General features: G+C 38.3%; 1 protein-coding gene across 8 annotated transcripts in view; it reads right to left on the bottom strand.

Annotated features, from left to right (window-relative positions):
* The window catches only part of ACSBG2 (acyl-CoA synthetase bubblegum family member 2), an 86,308-nt gene that overhangs the window by 11,391 nt on the left and 54,059 nt on the right, over positions 1–20,858 (bottom strand). For 7 of the 8 annotated variants that reach the window (XM_056822542.1, XM_056822543.1, XM_007488990.2 and 4 more), the window contains 2 exons: positions 3,090–3,271; positions 2,241–2,477 (listed from right to left, as the gene is read on the bottom strand). In XM_056822542.1, the coding sequence (XP_056678520.1) occupies positions 2,241–2,477; positions 3,090–3,271 (419 nt within the window). The remainder of the gene's footprint in view (positions 1–2,240; positions 2,478–3,089; positions 3,272–20,858) is intronic. The other variant, XM_056822545.1, reaches the window with a different exon arrangement.

The raw sequence follows: 20,858 nt of genomic DNA, 5'->3' as shown, positions 1-20,858 counted from the left end.
ATTCTGAGCAACCCAATGGTGAAATTGGAATCCAAAAGACTGAAGATGAAATGCACCACTCACTTCCTGACACAGAGGTGAACTTAAAAATGCAGAAAGGGCCATCCCATCCATTTTCAGACATGACTGATGTAGGAATTTGTCTTGCTGGATCATGTAGCTATCTATAAGGAGCTTTTAAGCAGTTTGCTCAGAGAAAAAAATATCAAAATAAAACCCAAAGGGAACTCAAAAGCAAAGGATGCTTATATTAGCACACATATATAATCTACATATTTTTAAACAAATTGTAAACAATGTGGAGTTTGTGATTCTGTACATAATTTTTTTTATTCACTTGTTTAGTTAAATGTTTTTTAGTAGTGGTATGGTTAAGTATATAATTTTAAAAAAAGAAAAAATTTGCACCATTGAGGGACGGTAGAAATATTCATTTTTAAACTGAAAAATAAACAATTATAAACTATTAAAATAAATAGGAAAAAAGCCAATTTTTTTAATGAACTAAAGAGATGTTGGAATAAATTATGAGATAGTTCCATTATCCTATCTCCAGATCAAAGAATATGAAATACCAATTCTGGTTGCCACATTTTAAGAAAGACAGTCTGGAGAAGAGAAGGGCTGGAGAAGGTACTCCTTTGCCTTCAAGTATTTAAAGGGCAGGAAAAAAGAGATTCGATGTGTTCTGCTTAGTTCTAGAGGGCAGAACTAGGAATGAGAACTTATAGACACAGATTTAGGAAAGGGAAAACTTCCAAATCTATCACAGCTCAACAAACATGAAATTAGTTCTCCCTCAACACCCTCCCACCCCCAACTCTAAAGGCTTTCTAGCTAAAGTATGTCCATATGTAAAGTAGTTTGTAGAAGGATTCCTACTCAGGTATGGACTGGATTAGATGCCCTCTGAGGTCTCTGTCAGCTCTGAAGTTCAATAATTTAAATCCCCATTTTCAAGACAGCAAGAGATGATGGATAGAACACTGGGCATAGAGTCAGGAAGACCTGAGGTCCAAGCTTGCCTCACATACTTACTAGCTGGGTGGTTTCCTATGAGTCATTTAACCATCCTCACACTCAGTTTCCTCATCTATAAAATGGAGACAATATCACGTATCTCAAGGGTTATTGTTAAGAGTCAAACAAGATAATATGTGAAATACTTACAAACATTAAAGTTTGCATCCTACTTATTATCATTCTATTTTTCCTCTGTAATTTCCTCATCCTTAACCCCAACACTGGACTTGACTTTAAACTGTTAAGTGACAAGACGAGGAACCTCGGGGTCTTCCATCTGTCCAAGAATCAAGCTTAGCAATAGATGGTGGTCCCATTAAATGATACCAGACAGAAGGAAAGTGGCTTAGACCACAAAGAAAGACTAATACAAATAAAATTTTAAGTGTGTTCTCAAAGAAAGGCATTGCCTAGGTCCTAGTCCCAGCTCTGCCATCAAATACATATGATCTTGAACTTCCCACCGCCTGGGCTTCAGTCTCCCAGTCTCTTAAAAAAAAAAAGTCAGAGGAGAAGAGGGTTAGAGTACATTATCTTCAAGGTCCTTCTGTATTCTTAATTCCCCCTGGCTCAGATATTCTGTGTTCTAAGCTGCCCCTTGGCTCTGATATATTTTATGTTCTGAGCTTCTCCTGGCTCTAACACCTTCTATGTTGTAATGCTTTTTCCAGCCCTGACACTGTGTGTTCCAAGAGCCCTCCCAGCCCCTGACATTCTCTGTTCTAAGGGCCCTTCAATAATAATAACAAGCTATTGACAGTTCTATAACACTTGCCAGATGCTTTACCTACACTATCTCCTTTGAACTACCCAGTTGCCCCATGTAGCCTGAGGCTGAGAAGGGATGGGCAGAGAGCCCAGAAAGGAGAACCACAAAAGAATATTATCTCAGAAGCCCCCACCAACCTGTGACTCTTGGGATCCCACCAACTGCCTGAACCTTTTCCTTCTCAACCAAAGCACCCAAGTTTGAAAGTCTGATGGAGAAACACACCCAGAGCCTAGAAGGGACCTGGTGCCCAATGACCCCTGCATGGTAAGGGGACATTTGCTAAAGAGCCCAAGGTTGAAGAATCAAGTGTTCCTCTTCCTTTTGACTCCATCTTCTGTTGGAAGTGCCAGTACCACAACAGGATGCCCACTACCCCCTTTCTCCTCATCAGAGCTTCTTAGACTGTCCCTTTTAGAGGACAAACGACCTCACCCAGCCCTAATACCTCATCAGCTTGAAGCTATTTCGTTGATTGATCGTGTGGGGCCCCGTGCTCTCACTCATGCCGTATAGCTCACACACAGGGATGTCAAGGCTCAGGAAAAACTCCAGAGTATCTTTGGTGAGGGGTGCAGCCCCACTGAAGTATTGGACACAGCGGTCTAGACCCAAGGCAACTCGAACTTTGGAATACACCATCCACTTGGCCAGATAGTAGCTAGTAGGATAATTAGCTCTCATCCTTTAAAAGAAATCAAAACCAGGACCACATCAAAGGAAAGGCTTTTGTACTAATAACCACCTCTACCCCTACTACCACCACCCTCTTCTCCCATTTTTGTGCATTTTCCTCAGAACAAGCCTGTGAGGTAGAGAGGATAAATAATATTACCCTCATTTTACAAATAAGAAAACAGGTTCTGACAGTCTTTTCCACAGACAGTCAATAAGTGCCAGATCCAGGATCAGAACTTGGGTCTACTGAATCCAGATTTAGGTCTGATGTTAAAAAAATTTGCCTAACAATTAGTGATCCTTTTTTCCAAGTATTTATTAAATGGCTGCTTTGTCCCAGGCACTATGTTAAGCACGGGGAGATACAAAGAAAGGCAAGTCAGGTCTCTGTCCTCAAGGAGCTCACAGTCTAATGGACAGAGGAATGGGCTGCTGCCTTGGGAGCCAGTGAGTCATCCATGTCTTTTAAGTGGAGACTGGAATGTCACAGAAGGAACCTCCTACTCAGATACAGGTGGGAAGAAAGAGATCCCTTGATGTTTCCTCTAGCTCTCTATTAAAGAACAGGTCACTCCCACCAGGTACAGATACAAGGGACCAAAGCATGCTTTCTACTAACCCGTTCATCCGTTTTATATTTGTCGTAAGACCAACACTTTTGGCCCATTGGGCTACTTTCTTCTTTAATAGGGGAGCACTGGCACCCACTGCCTTCATTCTCTCTTGCATCTTCTCCCAGACTCGAGGCACTCCCAGGAATGCTGTGGGCCTCACCTCCCGTAAGGTAATGGGCAATGTGCCCTGAGCCAGACAAATAAAGAAGATGATAATTAGCTATATCCAATATAAAGATGCTGTGAGAGTCAAGTCTCAAGGTTCAAGTGGAAAAATTGCACAAAATTTGCAGCCAACTTCAAAGGTTAGCTTTGACTCTTCTGGTTGTGTATCCTTAAACAAGTCCCCACCCTCTCTAGTTAACCCATCAATTTGTATTTATTAATGTATGTCTATGTACTAATCCCATTTACCTTTAAAAAATATTGGAAAGGGAAAGGGGGGCTAAGTTATGAAGGGCTTTGAATGCCAAACAGAGCATTTTGTATGCTATGTATCAGGCACAAAGGGAATCAGCTGCTGCCCTCAAGGAGCTTACGTTCAAATAAGAGAGACAACATGTATTTAAGGAGATCCAGAATATTGGTCCTCAGTTTTCCCAGCTATAAACTGAAGGGTTTGGACTGAAGGGTAATCAATAAGATCTCTTCTGCCTCAGAAGCTTTCAGTTTCAGTCCCTGAACCCATATGGGTCAAAAACAGGAAAAAAAAAAGCTGGGGGAAATCCTCCTTCCTAGCCCCCTGCCTCTGTAGAAACTTCAAGCCTTTGCAGCATCCTTTTCCCAAAACCACTCTGTGAAGGGCCCAGATCTCTAAATTTATCCACGCAGAAAACTCTCATAGAGAAAATTTCTTCTACTGAAGCAGACCTGGATCAGTGGCTAGTTGGTAACATTTTACAGAGTTAGAGCTACCTGGAGGTTCGAGAACTTACCCAAGGTCACCCAGCCAGGTGCCACTGCCATGTTCCCGAGTTATCCCTGCAATTATGAAGGAAGTTGGCCTTCTAAGACCCCAGGAAAAGGGGCTATGTGGGAGTTATTTGAGCAGTGGTCTGGTAGGAAGCCAACTAAGATGAGACAAGAGACCAGAGTTCTAGTTCCACATCTGCAACTGGCATGGCTCCACCTTGTACCTGAAAGCACTCCTCTTGGGAAAAACACTTCTCCTCTGGTATCTACTTATAATAATTACTAGCATTTATATAGTGCTTGGAGGTTTGCAATGTATTTCATATGTTCTCTCTTTTGATTCTCAGAACAACCCTGGGATGTAAATGCCATTTTATAAATATAAAAGATAGAAATAGAGACAGAAACAGATATAGATATGCTATAAAATGGTATACAGGTGTCATTAAAAAAAAAGAATCTTTACTTTCTGTCCTAGTAACAACTCTAGGATAGAAAGGCAAGGGCTAGGCAGATGGGGTTAAGTGACTTGACTAGGATCACAGAGCTCAGAAATGTCTGAGGACAGATTTGAATCCAGGTCCCTCCTGACTCTAGGACTGACTTTCTATCCATTGTGTCACCTAGCTTCCCCCCATATGGTATTTTCTAGAAGAGGCAACTGAGGCTGAGATTAAGTGACTTGCCCAGCTGATAAGTGTTTAAGGCTGGATTTGAAATCCACCCCATGCCTGGATCATTAAAATAGTTTTGAGTGGGTCTGCCTGCCTCAAATCTCTCCCCATTCCAATACATCTTCCATTTGATCATGAAAGTAATTCTCCTAAAACATAGATCTGATCAAATCACACACACTGCATACCCCCACTCTCCTCTATAAATATTTTATAAACTCTAGTGACTCCCTGTTGCCCCCAAGAACAAATACAAAATGCTGTTTGGCATTCAAAGCCTTTCATAACCTAGTCTTTTCTTCCCTTTCCAGGCTTCTTACACCTTACTCTTGGACACATATAATTTGGTCCGGTAACACTGGCCTCAGGCTGTTCCATGAACAAGGCACTCTATATCCTGGCTCCAGGCATCTTCTCTGGTGATCCTCCATGCCTGGAACACTCTCCTTCTACACTCTGATTGATAACCTCCCTTTAAATTCCACTTTCTACAGGAAGCCTTACTCTAACCCCTCTTAATTCCAGTGCCTTCCCTCTGTTAATTTTCTTTTCTTTACTCTATGTGTAAATAGAATCCACTTTGCCCCCAAGGCTCATCCCACCCAGTTCATCCCATTTGCATGTCTGCATTGTGTGACATGTGGGCACAGAGAATAAAGGTATAGTGTGAGACCCGTGCACTCTCTCTATTCCCTTGGATGGCAGCAGTGGAAGACCATGGCTGAGAGAGACAGCCATGTGGAGAAACACATGGTCAGAGTTAGATTAGATTAGGCCTTAATCTCTAGATATCTGCTTTCTCTATTTCAAGTGACTATTAATAAACTCTATGGAAACTAAGAACCTAGAGTGGGTAATTTAAATTCAACAGATGGTGACCAGAAGTCCCATCAGCAAGCGTCATCTATGATGGGGATAAGTTAGAAGCTTTCCCAATAAGATCAGGAGGGAAACAAGGGTGCCCATTATCACTTCTATTGTTTAACATTGTAATTGAAATGCTAGCAGTAGCAATTAGAGAAGAAAAAGAAATTGAAGGCATTAAAATGGACAATGAGGAGACCAAACTATCAATCTTTGCAGATGATATGTCTACTTAAAGAATCCTAAAGAATCAACTAAAAAGCTAGTGGAAATAATCAACACCTTTAGCAAAGTTGCAGGATACAAAATAAACCCACATAAATCATCAGCATTTCTATATATTTCCAACACATCTCAGCAGCAAGTGTTGGAAAGAGAAATTCCATTTTAAATCTCCCTAGACAATATAAAATATTTAGGAATCTATCTGCCAAGACAAACACAGGAATTATATTAACACAACTACAAAATACTTTCCACACAATTAAAACTAGATCTAAATAATTAGAAAAACATTAATTGCTCATGGATAGGATGAGCTAATATAATAAAAGTGACAATCCTACCCAAATTAATTTACTTATTCAGTGCCATACCTATTAAACTACCAAGAAAAATTTTAATTGAATTAGAAAAAAAAAATTTAACTAAGTTCATCTAGAAGAAAACAATATCAAGAATATCAAGGGAAATAATTTTTAACAATGTGAAGGATGGTGGCCTAGCACTACCAGATCTTAAACTGTACTACTATAAAGCAGTGGTCATCAAAACAATATGGTATGTGAACTGGAATAACCTCCAGGAATTGATAGAGTGAAAGAAGCAGAACCTGGAGAACATTGTATACAGAGACAGATACACTGTGGCACAATCAAATATAATAGACTTCTCTACTAGTAGCAATGCAATGATGCAAGACAATTCTGAGGGACTTATGAGGAAAAATGCTATCCACATCCAGAGGAAGAACTGTGGCAGTAGAAACACAGAAGAAAAACAACAGCTTGATCACATGGGTCAATGGGGATATGATTGGGGATGTAGACTCTAAACAACACCCTAGTACAAATATTAATAATATGGAAACAGGTCTTGATCAATGGCACATGTAAAACCCAGGGGAATTGCTCGTTGACTACGGGAGGGGGGTGAGAGGAGGGGAGGGAAAGAATATGATTCATATAACCATGGAAAAATATTCTAAATTAATTAATTAAAAAAACTTTAAAAAATAAAAAAAAGTTTAAAAAAATAATATGGTACTGGCTAAGAGACAGAAGGGAGGATCAATGGAATAGACTTGGGATAAATGTCCTCAGCAAGATAGTGTATGATAAATCCAAAGATCCCAGCTATTGGGACAAAAACTCACTATCTGATAAAAACTGCTAGGAAAATTGAAAAACAGTATGGGAGAGATTAGGTTTAGATCAACATCTCACAACCTACACCAAGATAAATTCAGAATGGATAAATGACTTAATTATAAAGAAGGAAACTAAAAGTAAATTAGGTGAACATAGAATAGTATATTTGTGAGATCTATGGGAAAAGAAAGAATTTAAGACCAAGAAAGAGACAGAAAATATTACAAAATGTAAAATAAATAATTTTGATTATATTAAATTAAAAAGGTTTTGTACAAACAAAAACAAAGCAACCAAAATTAGAAGGGAAGCAACAAATTGGGGGAAAGTCTTTATAACAAAAACCTCTGACAAAGGTCTAATTATTCAAATTTATAAAGAGCTCAATCAATTGTACAAAAAATCAAGCCATTCCCCAATTGAAAATGTGCAAGGGACATGAATCGGCAATTTTCAGGTAAAGAAATCAAAACTATCAATAAGCACATGAAGAAGTATTCTAAATCTCTTATAATTAGAGAAATGCAAATCAAAACAACTCTGAGGTACCACCTCATGCCTAGCAGATTGACTAATATGACAGCAAAGGAAAGTAATAAATGTTGGAGGGGGGTGGCAAAATTGGGACACTAATGCATTGCTGGTGGAGTTGTAAATTTATCCAGCCATTCTGGATGGCAATTTGGAACTATGCCCAAAGGGCTTTAAAAGATTCCCTGCCCTTTGATCCAGCCATACCACTTCTGGGTTTGTACCCCAAAGAGATCATAAGGAAAAATACTTGTACAAAAATATTTATAGCTGTGCTCTTTGTAGTGGCAAAAAAGCCTAGAAAATGAGGGGATGCCCTTCAATTGGGGAATGGCTGAACAAATTGTGGTATCTGATGGTAATGGAATACTATTGTCCTGAAAGGAATAATGAACTGGGGGGGGGAATTCTGTGTGAACTGGAACAACCTCCAGGAATTGATGCAGAGTGAAATGAGCAGAACCAGGAGAACGTTATATACAGAGACAGATACACTGTGGTACAATCAAATGTAATGGACTTCTCTAATAGCAGCAATGCAATGATCCAGGACAATTCTTTGGGACTTATGAAAAAGAATACTATCCACATTCAGAGAAAGAACTGTGGGAATAGAAAGGCAGGGGAAAAAAAAAACTGCTTGATCACATGGGTTGATAGGGATTTGATTGGGGATAGAGACTCTAAATGATCACCCTAGTGAAAATATCAATAATATGGAAATAGGTCTTGATCAATAACACATGTAAAACCCAGTGGAATTATGCGTCAGCTATGGGAAGGGTGGGTGGAGGGGAGGGAAAGAATATGAATCTTGTAGCCATGGAAAAATATTCTAAATTAATTAAATAAAAATTTCCAAATTAAAAAAGAAATCAAAACTAAAAGAAATCAAAACTATCAATAAGCACATGAAAAAGTGTTCTAAATCCCTCTTTATTAGAGAAATGCAAATAAAAACAACTCTGAGGTACCATGTAACACCTAGCAGATTGTCCAATATGGTAGCAAAGGAAAATGATAAATGTTGGAAGGGATGTGGAAAAATTGGGATACTAATGCAATACTGGTAGAGTTGTGAATTGATCCAACCATTCTAGAAGGCAATTTGGAACTATGCCCAAAGGACTTTAAAAGACTGCCTGCCCTTTCACCCAGCCATACCACTGCTGGGTTTGTTCTCCAAAGAGATAATAAGGAAAAAATGTTTGTACAAAAATATTTATAGCCCTGCTTTTTATAGTGACAAAAAAATTAGAAAATGATGAGGTGTCCCTTGATTGTGGAATGGCTGAACAAATTGTGGTATCTGATGGTGAAGGAATTCTATTGTGCTGAAAGGAATGATGAACTGTAGGATTTCTATGTGAAATGGAAAGACCTCCAGAAGTTGATGCAGAGTGAAATGAGCAGAACCATGAGAACAGTGTACACAGAAACTGAAACACTGTGGCACAATCAAATGAAATGGACTTCTCTACTAGCAGAAATGCAATCATCCAGAACAATCCTGAAGGACTTATGAGAAAGAACACTGTTCACATTTAGAAAAAGAACTGTGGGAGTAGAAACACAGAAGAAAAATGTATGATTGATCATGTGGTTCAGTGGAAATATGATTGGGGTTTTGACGTTAAAAGATCACTCAATTGCAAATATAAATAACACAGAAATAGGTTTTGAACAATGATACATGTATAACCAATAGAACTACTTCTCAGCTCTGGGAGGGGGGAAGGAAGAAGGGTGGAAAAGATCATGAATTATGTAACCTTAGAAAATATTCTAAATTAATTAATTAAAAAAAAGAAACACAAAGAAAATGATAGATGCCCATAGAGTGAAGTTGACAGGTTGGAGCAGAATACACTATGCCTCAGCTGATCCAGAAAAGGCAAGAGTAATAGTAATGATCTCTGACAGAGTTGAGACTAATATGGATATAATTAGAAGGGATGAATAGGGTAACTATATTATGTTGGGGGGATGGAGGTACAATGGATAATAAAGCATTATCAATGTTGGACCTATATGCACTCAAGTGTTATAGCATCCAGATTTTTAAAGAAAAAAATAAATGAGATATAGATGGAAATAGGTAACAAAACAATAATAATAATAATAGTGGGGCTTTAAGTTTCCCCTCTCAGAACTAGATAAATCTTACAAAAAATAAGTAAGAAGTTAAGGAGATGAACACAACCTTAAATGAGTTACATATGATAGACATCTAGAGAGTCCCACACACACCTGCAATAGACTAGTAGTAGATCTAAACCTGAATATACACATAATCCAAGCATAGTTTCTAACGGGACAACAATGGTTTAGGGAGCATAAATTCACTGCAAAAATCTTTAACACTCATCATACTATGGAGGTGATCCTGCAATACTGAGGGCTTGTAGAATTGGAACAAAAGTTCCACTGGGGATGACCAAACTGGAAAGACTTGGTTTTGGAAAGAGTATGATCCTGACAATAGATTGTTTCTGCTGCCCAAGGGCTAATCTACCTAAATATGGTCCTGGTGATATATGTTAACTGAAAACCAGACATGTTCAACTGATTAAATTAAATGCTCATAGGAACATGGCAAAACAAGCCCAATATTACACTGCTAGAACAGCTATGACTTTTTCTATAAAACAAGGTGGAAATATACACTAAGAGCTGTAAAGCTATTCATGCTTATTGACCTAGGGATCTGTTAAAGCTAAATTAAAATTCTGGTCCTTAATTTCCATAGAGTTTATTAATATTTACTTGAATAAAAAAAGAAGATAGATAGAGAGATATTCTGAACTATTCTAACTGGTCACATGGCCGCTCCTCCTCCTCATGGTTTTTTTTTCTCTCAGCCACCCTCCTTTCACAGCCATGTCCAAGGCAATAGAGAGAGACTACTTCGTGGAACCCCCTCTTTTATTTCTTCCCCTTTACCCCCAGATCCTAATCTGATCCTTTCTGGGTCATTGTGCTTAGGTCACTTCTCCTATTTGGAGCCTCTATGTTTGGAGCCCACTCACATGACATAAAGCTAGCAGTCCAGAGACCCAGGTAAGATCCCAGGGGATTCTCTTCACACAATCCCCACTTTGATTCTTTGGGAGACTAACATGTTAAAATCTCCTTATTTGGGCTTTCTGGAAGATTAACATGTCAAATCTCCCCAATGAATCATTATACACATGTAGCTTATACTGCTAATGTTTCTGTTACTAGAGGTGTATAAAATATTGTACTTTACATAGAGGGAATTACAACAATTTGGGGATAAGAGGGAAAGAAAAGATAAAGAAAACAAAAATGACGGATAGACGCATTGACAAAAAGCCAATTAAGGGGCACCCCACTTTGGCGAAAGAGTTTACATTCAGAATAAATGATATGTTCAACCCCTTCAGTTCAGTTCATAATACTCCAAAGTTTATTCTGGATCTCTTGATGTAGTTTGTGGTTTCTGTAGGCATCCTTATGGCACCTTCTCCAAAAGATCTGCTTTCTTGTTTCGGGATGTTGGAGGTTTTCTTTTCCTAAAATTTCTTTAAAATATTTTATAAACTTTGGATTTATGATAATTAGAATAATTACACAATGTCCCCTTAGGAGAATGTTGACCAACACTATAATCCTCAGGATACATGGCTGAGTTATGGGGTATATGAATAAATTCTCAAAAGAAAACCCCAAACCCAAAAACCAATGGAAGAGAAAAAATTATATCTGAAGAAAATATGTATCAAAATCTTATGTGTATAAAATTATGAATAAAAAAGAAAACCATAACAGGTGGTCCTTGAATCACCAGCAAGACCCAATTAAAGTGAATATAATAATGCAGGCCAATTGCAGCAATATTGCACTTACCCATCAGCAGCCAGGACTATAGAAAATTGCCATACTATAAAGGATAAGGGACTAGATTCTGACATAAAAAGAAGTATGATTCCCTGGTCTGATTTTACCTTCAGTCTCAGGGATAGAGGAGCCAAAATGAAAGCCAAACTAAGGAACTTGTAGCAACCTAGCACAGGGAAGTCCAATGTCTGAATTTGTCAAACAGCTGCTTCCTCAAACCTCAAAACAAGTCCTCTGTCTTGGCACAGATCCTCATCAATCCCCCAGGGATTGTTGGTCTCCTTGACCTTGTGCTTCTTTGCACCATGCAGTGGCTCTTTTGTGATCCCTTGTTCTGAAATCAGACACAATTATTAGTTAAAGTCCCATAATACTTAACAATCAATGGCAGGTTTTCATAGTCTAAAGCTTTTGGGTATGCATTGGTATTAGAGCTAATAGATATTGTAAACTTATCCTTCAAAATAAAAAATGTTAATACTGATTCCATGTTCTCAAGTACAAAAAAAATGAGAGAGAAAAATCAAATATGCTATTAAAATATAAAGAAAAACAATAATTTTAAAATCAGGAATTTATATTGCATATCCCATTTGACAATGGGTCAGCCAAATGGAAGCATAACAAAAGGTTTCTCACTCAAAAGTGAGCTCTAGTTCCCCTCTAAATTGATCATGAGCCACAGTGTGAGTGTTGAAATATTGGGGATTATTATTGATGTTGTTGAGGAGGAGGCTGTGTTAAATACTTTGTTGATGTTCACAAAAGTACCTTTCATCTCTCCTCTCAGAAGGAAAGCCAGGAGTAACTTCCCTTGACCAGGGCAGTATGGATTTTGCTTGGAGACTACATATGTATGTGTGTATATGTATATGTAAAAATATACACACACATAATTTAACAGAACATATAGCTAATAAAAAAAACATACTAACTGAAAGTGGCATTGTATAACAAAACACCTTAGATTAATATGTAAATTTAAAAACAAAATCAAATCTTAAAACAAACATGCAGTAAATATGTGACAGGATACTCAATGTTGGCAGAGAGTATCCATTTTACATGTGAGCAATTAATCCAAGATTCCTTTTCTCCAATTCTGATAGCTATTGGAGTAGTTTGCTGGAAATTATACAACTTTGTATTCTGGATGTAGATCTGCATTTAAAATTGCATTACAGACTTCTTCAATATGGGTAGGGAAACAAACTGAAACAGTTAACATCAATAAGTCAGTAGAGTTTAAAGAGTTTAATTCACCTCCAGACTCTTTGAAGTCCCTTCCCCTCTTGAGTACCATCATTCATCTAGATTCCTTTGGCCACATCCTTGGCCATTTTGGCCATTTCTCTGTGGTACCTCACAGTGATAACATTCCTTGACATGGTGCATTATGGTCTAAGATATAATTTACCCTATTACAATCACTGATCCTGTTAGAAGATCTATTATTGTTATGATTGTTGTTATTGTTATTTTCCAAGCTTCTGTTCCTATTTTCATGGTTCCTTTTTCTACAATCCAGAGCAACATGACTTTCCTTCCCACAAAAAAAACCAACAAGTTATTGGTTGCCTCTTGTATTCCTTTAAAAGAGCTATGACTTCTGTCTGTCTTACAGCTCCTTATTTTATTTATTCTTTTAACTTGGCTATTTATTTTCTTAATTTCTCCTCTAATTCATTTTTATCCTTCTTTAATCTCTCCACTAATTTAGCTTCCCCCCTCTCTTCCTTTTCATGGCTGTCACACTCATAAGCTGCTATTTTCTTTCATGTATTGAGATCCATAGTGGACCAATCAGGGCATTTAGTCATAAAATATTTACTAATAAACCCTTCTTCAACAGCTTTTCACAAAATGTATTCTTGTGTCTAACATCTTTTTCCCTAGGAATATCTTAAGTCAAGATACCTGCATCCCAACAAATCTATCCATGAACTGAGATGTTGTCTCATTTTCACCTTGTTTCAAGTCTTCAATTTATTCCAAGTACCTGGCCTGTCAGAACAAGCTCTCATTCCTTTTATATTTTGTTTTATTTTATTAATTAATTTAGAATATTTTCCCATGGTTACATGATTAATGTTCTTTCTCTTCCCCCCTCACATCCCTCTCCCATAGCCAACAAGGAATTCCACTGGGTTTTACATGTGTCATTGATCAAGACCTATTTCCATATTATTAATATTTGCATTAGGGTGATCATTTAGAGTCTACATCTCCAATCATATCCCCATAGAACCATGTGATCAAACAGTTGTTTTTCTTTTGTGTTTCTACTCCCCTAGTTCTTTCTCTGATGTGGATAGCATTCTTTCTCATAAGTCCCTCAGAATTGTCCTGGATCATTGCATTGCTGCTAGTAGAGAAGTCTATTATATTCTATTCTGCCACCGTGTATCTGTCTCTGTGTACAATGTTCTCCAGATTCTGCTCTTTTCACTCTGCATCAATTCCTGGAGGTCATCCCAGTTCACATCTCATTCCTTTTAGTAATGCATTTCTAGCCTGATATAAATGTAGGTAATCTTCTGAATTTAGGGTTCCCATTTAGGATCTTCAGGAGGCCAGTGAATTGCACCCTCTCCCTAGGCGTGGTAGATGAGAGAAAAGACCTTGTTCCTTTCTCTTTCTTTATCAGGGTTTGCAGCAATTTAATGATGTCTATCCAGTTTGGATTGTAAATTTGGTAAATGTTTTCAAACTTATTGATAACTACAATGGGTTCATCTTCAAAGGATTCTTTGAAGCTCTCAATGTCTTATTATTGATAACTACAATGGGTTCATCTTCAAAGGATTCTTTGAATCTCTCAATGGCTTGTAGAGAGAAAGGTGTATGATGTCTAATATTTACTAAGTTCCCTTGTTTATCTTAAGTGGGAACATCCCTTAGAGAGGATAGCCTGTATCTGAGATGACTGTGGTTACTGGAGTCTGATTTGTTGCTCAGGTTGAAGCTGAGAGGATGAGGGAAGATAGAGGAGTGATTGGGCAGAGAGGGAGGAGCTAATCAGGAGGGAGGAAGGCAGGATGAAGGGAGTCAGAGTAGGAGTGGGGGTGGGGAGGAGATGAAGGTGGGGGCATGGAGGAGAGGAGGAGACTGGGTGGGTTGGAAGGGGTTGGTCATGGTCAGGGCGAAGGCAAGGAGGAGAGGAAATCAAGTAGGATGGGTGGGGTTGGTGAGAGAAAAGAGGGCAGAGAGAAGAAGGGCAAGGAGGGTGAGGTGAAGGGGAGCAAGTAGACTAAGGATGGGGAAAACTGGGCCAGTTGGGGAATGAGATGGGGAGGTAGGAGGAGAAGTTGAACAAGGGGGAGGAAAGGATGGATTTTGGCAGTGGGCAGTGAAAAGCTAGGAAAGACAAAAGAGGAGGTGGGACAGGGCAAGAGCACAGGGCAAGGCAGAGATTGGTTGGGCTTAGGTGGTAAGGAGTGGTAGAGAGATGGTACCAAAAATGGGCTGGGAGGTGAGAGGGACACAGAAGGGCGTGGGATGGAAGGAGTAAAATCTTGGCCTGGATCAAGAGGAGGAGGAGGAATCTCCTCACAGACAAGGTGGGAAGATGACAAGGTTTCTTTCTTGCTAGATTTAACTAGTGATTTGGGAGAAAGAGCTGAAGTAGTCAAACCTGGATGGCCTGGATCTAGTGAATGAACAGCCTGATGGCTGGGGGACAGTGAATCAACCAAACTGTTCTCAGGGGTAGTAGGTGTGGTTAAATTGTCAAGCAGGTGAGCCCAGAGGAGCCAGTAGGCATAGTCTAGAATTCTTATGGCCAATGGCCAGTTTTATTTCTTTCAAAACTTTAAAGTCAAAGGAACCAAATCTTGGCCAACTAAAGGATCTTACTGCCCATGCTTTGCACAACCTCTTTGCTTCCTTCTTTGACATACCATCTTCTTTTGGGAAATTAGGATCATCTAAGAATTCAACAGTTTGTGTAGGGGTGAAACTGGAGGAATCTTGCCTGATTTCCTCTCATTTGTTGTAATATTTCCCATAGTATCTAGTCTTTTGACCCTGAATTTAGAAAAAGAAAAATTTTAGCCTTTTTGTCTTAATCAGTTTAGAAAAATTCCTGGACCCTTTTGCCCTATCTGAATGAGGATTCTGCTTTAGTTGCTAGTGCTGAGGAGTTAAGTAGCTGTGGTAAAAGTCTATTGCTATAAGTAGCTGTTCTAATTATCGCTGAATGGGCAATTCAAATAATGAAAGAAACCCAAAACATTTTTAAAAAAGAATTTGAGACATAACTTCCTTCAATTTTATTGTAGAAAGCAACCAAGCTAGAGTAGGGTTAAATAAGAAACCAATGCAGGGCACTAGTAATTGTTGCAAGGCAATAGTACCAATAATTATATTTATAATTATTTTTGTTTTTAAAAAATTATTATGATGTTTGAAATAATGAAGCACTAAATTGTTATATTTGATTAACATTGCATTGAATTGATCTGGCTTAATTTGGTTTTGTTCAATTTTATTAAATTGATTTTATTCCATTTAATTAATTTTAATTATTAATTCTTTTATTTAAATTTATTCAATTTGATTCAATTCAGTTTGATGTATTCAATTATATTTAATTCTATTTAAAAATTATTAAATTGCTTGCAGTTTTACTTCTTGTCTTGTGTACTGGCTGCTGCCCATCGTTAGCCACAGCTGGGAGCACAGAGCCTCCAGCCCCTGCTGGCAGGACAGGGTCCAGAGGGTGGCACGGGAGATCTCCTATGTAGGCCGGCACTTCAGTCCCCACCCTCACAGCCAGGAGCGTAGAAGGGCTAGGGCTATTGCAGGACTTGGAAGCTGGGCAGGGGTGGATAGCATGTGTGGAGTCTGGGGGGATGGGGCACTCACCACAGAGGTCCAGCCTAGGGACAGGGCCTCAGCTGTGCAGGGGACCTGCTACCACCATGGGCCAGGGAGCAGGGAAGCAGAGTAGCCATGACCCGGCTGCACTTAGCAGGGAGCCAAAGGTTGGGGAAAAGGCCTGGGTGCTGGTGGACACTGCCCCAGGGAAGGGAAGACCTGAAGCTTGCAGCAACAAGGCAATGGCTAGCTGTCAGCTTGTAGCCCAGAGCTGGGTTGTGAGCAGACATGAGGAGCCAACACAACCTTCACAGCCAGGATGGTGGTGGCTCTGCCTAGATGCCACAAACAGGGAGTTCAATCCTTCTCTTCTCCAGCTCTCTCTTCTCCTCTTTCCCTGACCCCACCTAAGCTAAATGGGGGCCACATGAGGGAAATCTCACCAAAATCCACACCAGGCAAGCATGTCTATATTAGATGGAGAGGAAGTGGCGCAGATGGTAAAAGTGGCAGGCGGCGGCAGGGACAGGAGATTCGGCGGTGAAGGAAAAACGGCGAAAAGTGGCAGCAGTATCAGAACCATGACATTGGTCATGAGGCTAATCTGCTCTTCTGTCTATTTAAAACTGCTCTACAGGGGGCGCTGGGTCACTCAGTGGATTGAGAGCCAGGCCCAGAGATGGGAGGTAGGTCCTGGATTCGAATATGACATCATACACTTCCTGCCTATGTGACCCTGGGCAAGTCACTTAACTCCCATTGCCTAGCCCTTACCACTCTTCTGCCTTGGAGCCAATACACAGTATTGATTCTAATAGGGAAGGGAAGGGTTTAAAAAATAAATAAATAAATAAAACTGCTCTACAAACTTAGAGAGGAGAAAGTGAAGATCCTTTTCCAAATCAGTCACCATCTGTTAAAGCTAAATTAAAACTCTGGTCCTTATTTTCCATAGAGTTTATTAATATTTACTTGAATAAAAGAAAGAAGACAGATAGAGAGCTATTCTGAACTATTCTAACTGGCCCACATGGTCACTCCTCCTCCACATGGCTCTCTCAGCCTCCCTCCTTTCACTGCTTTGTCCAAGGCAATAAATAGAGAGACTACTTCCTGGAACCCTCTCTTCTATTTCTTCCCCTTTACCCACAGATCCTAACCTGATCCTTTCCAGGTCATTGTGCCTGTGACCTATGTTTGGAGCCCACTCACATGACATACACTCATGTGATGTAAAGCTAGCAGTCTGAGGACACAAGTAAGACCCCAGAGGATTCCCTACACACAGATTCCCATTATTAGGATTAGGTCCCAAGGGCATTATTGAGAAGGTAAAAAGCTATGTGTGTATGAAAATATTCATGGAAGCTTTGTTTGTAATGACAAAATAACTAAAAATAACCCAAATGCAATCACTGGGAGAAATGGATAAATATATTGTGATATTTGGATATAATGGATTGTATTACATTATTAGAAATGACAAATATTGGAAATATAAAGAAAATAAGGGAAATATATGAAGAGAAGAAAAGAGAATAAGAATAATACACACTATGATTACATTAAACAAAATAATAGCCACAAAATCAAGAGAAAAAAGTATTTAAGTAAAACAAATCCAAAGGGAACTCAAAAGTAGAGGATATTTATATTAGCACACATAAACAATGTGTAGTGCATCCTTTATTCGTTTTTTAATTTAATGAGGGACCTGGAGGTCCTCTTATTATCGAGATGTGTAGGGATTAACCCGTCCACGGTGACAGGAAGTAGAAACCATAGAGACAAGAAGGAGAAACCAGAGAGACAGGAAGGAGAAACCACAGGGGCAGGAAATAAGGTTAGAAAAGGATATAAAAGGCTGGCGTAGTTCTGGGGCAGTTGGCTGCTGGGAGTGTGTTGGGTTGGTGGTTGGCATTTACTTGCTGGAATACTTGCGGGTCCCTAAGCTTATTGAGAAGACTTTTTGGTTTTAGCCTTTAGAGGGGCTTTTGGGCTTTTTTACCTTTTTGGGGAAATGGCCAGTCTGTGTTGTCAGACTTAATTGGGATTGGATTAAAAACTGATTGGGTTGGTTTGGATTGGGTTGGAACTTTGTGGGCTGGTTGTTATTAGCAGTAGTTATAGGCAGTTATAGGTAGAAATAGGTGGTTTTAGGTAGTAATTATAGATAGTTATAGAATAACTAGTATAGACATTAGGAAATTTTCTTTCTCTACCTCTTTCTATTTTAATTAAACTAAATTGTTAATTGTTAAAAGCTATTAGAAGTTTTCTTTTCTCTGGTTTAAAGGGATAATATTAATTTACAATTCTACTATATTCTCATTAAAACTTAAATGATTAAAAGCTACTCTCTTGTTTTGTCAAAACTCCTAATTTAACCCTTACATTCACTTGTAGTTTCATGCATAATTTTTAATGCATTTGTTTATTTAAATGTTTTTGGTGGTGGTGATGATTACTATGCAATTTAAAAATTGAACAAAAAATTAATTAAAAAAATTAAAGGGGGGGGGGCAGCTGGGTAGCTCAGTGGATTGAGAAGCCAGGTCTAGAGACAGGAGGTCCTAGGTTCAAATATGGCCTTAGACACTTCCCCAGCTGTGTGACCCTGGGCAAGTCACTTGACCCCCATTGCCTAGCTCTTACCACTCTTCTGCCTTGGAGCCAATACACAGTATTGACTCCAAGAAGGAAGTTAAGGGTTTAAAAAAAATTAAAGGGAAAAATAATAATATAAGAGATGTGATCATGGTATAATAGAAAGACAATTAGTGTAGTCAGGAAGTTCTGGGTCTTATCTCTAACAAATACTGGTTATTGGCTATGCAAATCACTTAACCTTTTAGTTTCTCTCAGGAAATTCTTTAAAGACCGCAATTTGCAAAGTGGGTGCTGCTCTGGATAGGAAGAGTTAGTTCCTCATTGGAATTTCCCTATATAGCTCAAATCAAAGGTCAAATAAAAAAAATAAAAAAGGAAAATAATTTAAAATGACTGACATTTACATTATGCTTTAAATTTTACAAATCATTTTACATATGACTTTTGCTTCAAATAACTCTCATAGAGACTATAAGTCTTAGTGTATTTTTAAAAGACAAATGGAAAGTTGCAAAATACATACAGGTACAGACACATACAATTTGTGCTGACAATTGAAAAATATCTTAATATGAGGTATTTCTGCTTCTCTCTATGGAATAATAGAGCATATTTTTTTTATTTTTGATCTATTGTATAAACTCTGAAGATTACTAAAAGTAATAGATAGCTTGAGTTTAAACATAAGGGAATACAAGTGTCTAATAGGACATAAGCTGGTTTTATTAATATATTAGTTGATTCTGCTTAATTTTTTTTCTTAAAAATAATTTTGGGGCAGCTAAGTAACACAGAGGATAGAGAACTGGGCCTGGAGTCTGGAGGACCTGGACTCAAATCTGGTCTTAGACACTTCCTAACTACGTGACCCTGGGCTGAAAAATCACTTAACCTCAATTGCCTAGCCCTCACCACTCATCTTCAAATCCAATTGGCTCTGGGCAAGGTGTGAGAGGGAGGAATGAGGTAGAAGAATATCACAGATAATGCAAAAGCAAAAGATATCAGTAAGACTTGGGTTCTTAAAAAGACATATAACCAATTTTTACATGTAATTAGAAAATATTTTTAAAAAGACATATAGGAAGTATGTTTTGCATGATAATACATGTACAAGCCAGATCAAATCTCCTGCCAGCACTGGGAGGGGGAAAGGGAGGGAGGGAGGGAGGGAGGGAGGGAGGGAAATAAATTTAATCATATAACTTAAGAAAACATGTGGAAACTTGTTAAAATATGTAATTGGCAAAATAAACAAACAAACAAATAAAATGAGACACATAAATGCAAAAATAAAGCGGGGGGGGGGGGGGGGGGGGGAGAGTTCAAGAAAAGCTCAAGATATTATTCCTGTCATGACTAGTATGAAGTTTAAGAAAGAGAGAAAGGAAATAGGAAGATCTTTTCCAATTTAGTTGTCTTCATCTTTATCTTTTAATGAGAACTTTTTGGAAGAGATTTTACTTGGTATCTTGAGAAAACCTAAGGTAGTACTGAGTTTTCACAAGTGAAGAGTAATGAACTGGTGTTAATAGTGACAATATATGTAATTTAATAAGAAAAAGTATAGAATCAATGATTTGTATATTTGTTTCATCATAGGAAATAAAACCATTTGCTATATAAAGAAATAAACAATAACTTGGAGAAACAGCTTTTCTCTAGTTCATTAAATAATTAATATTTATTAATTATTAATATGGGGGCTCAAACTAATTAATGAGAGGTTACAATTTTATCAGCAAAAAAGACAATACCAAAAAATATATCTCTGGATTTCTCTAGAGCTCTGAATGAGTTTTTAAAAATAAATAAAGTGTTAGGTTAGGGTGTGATTTCCAAGTAAGCTTTGGGTGATCCCATCCTTCTCATTCATTTACTCTCATCTGAACCTCACAAGAATTTGTGAGGTAGGAACTACAGGTAATATCTTTAATACCATTTTACAGTAGAGGAAACTGAGGCTGCGAAAGCTTAAAGTCTTTCCCAGTATCATATAGCTAATAAATATTAGAAATGAGATTTAAACCTAGTCCTGATTCTAAATCTAGCGCTTGGGATAATGAATAGAGCACCCAACTTGAATCAGGAAGAACCTGAGCTCAAATCCTATACCAGATATATGTATGTATCA

This window comes from Monodelphis domestica, chromosome 3, assembly GCF_027887165.1.
Source record: "Monodelphis domestica isolate mMonDom1 chromosome 3, mMonDom1.pri, whole genome shotgun sequence".
NCBI lineage: Eukaryota > Metazoa > Chordata > Mammalia > Didelphimorphia > Didelphidae > Monodelphis > Monodelphis domestica.
The sequence above is the reverse complement of the archived record's forward strand: the minus strand, read 5'-3'. Positions and strand labels throughout refer to the sequence as shown.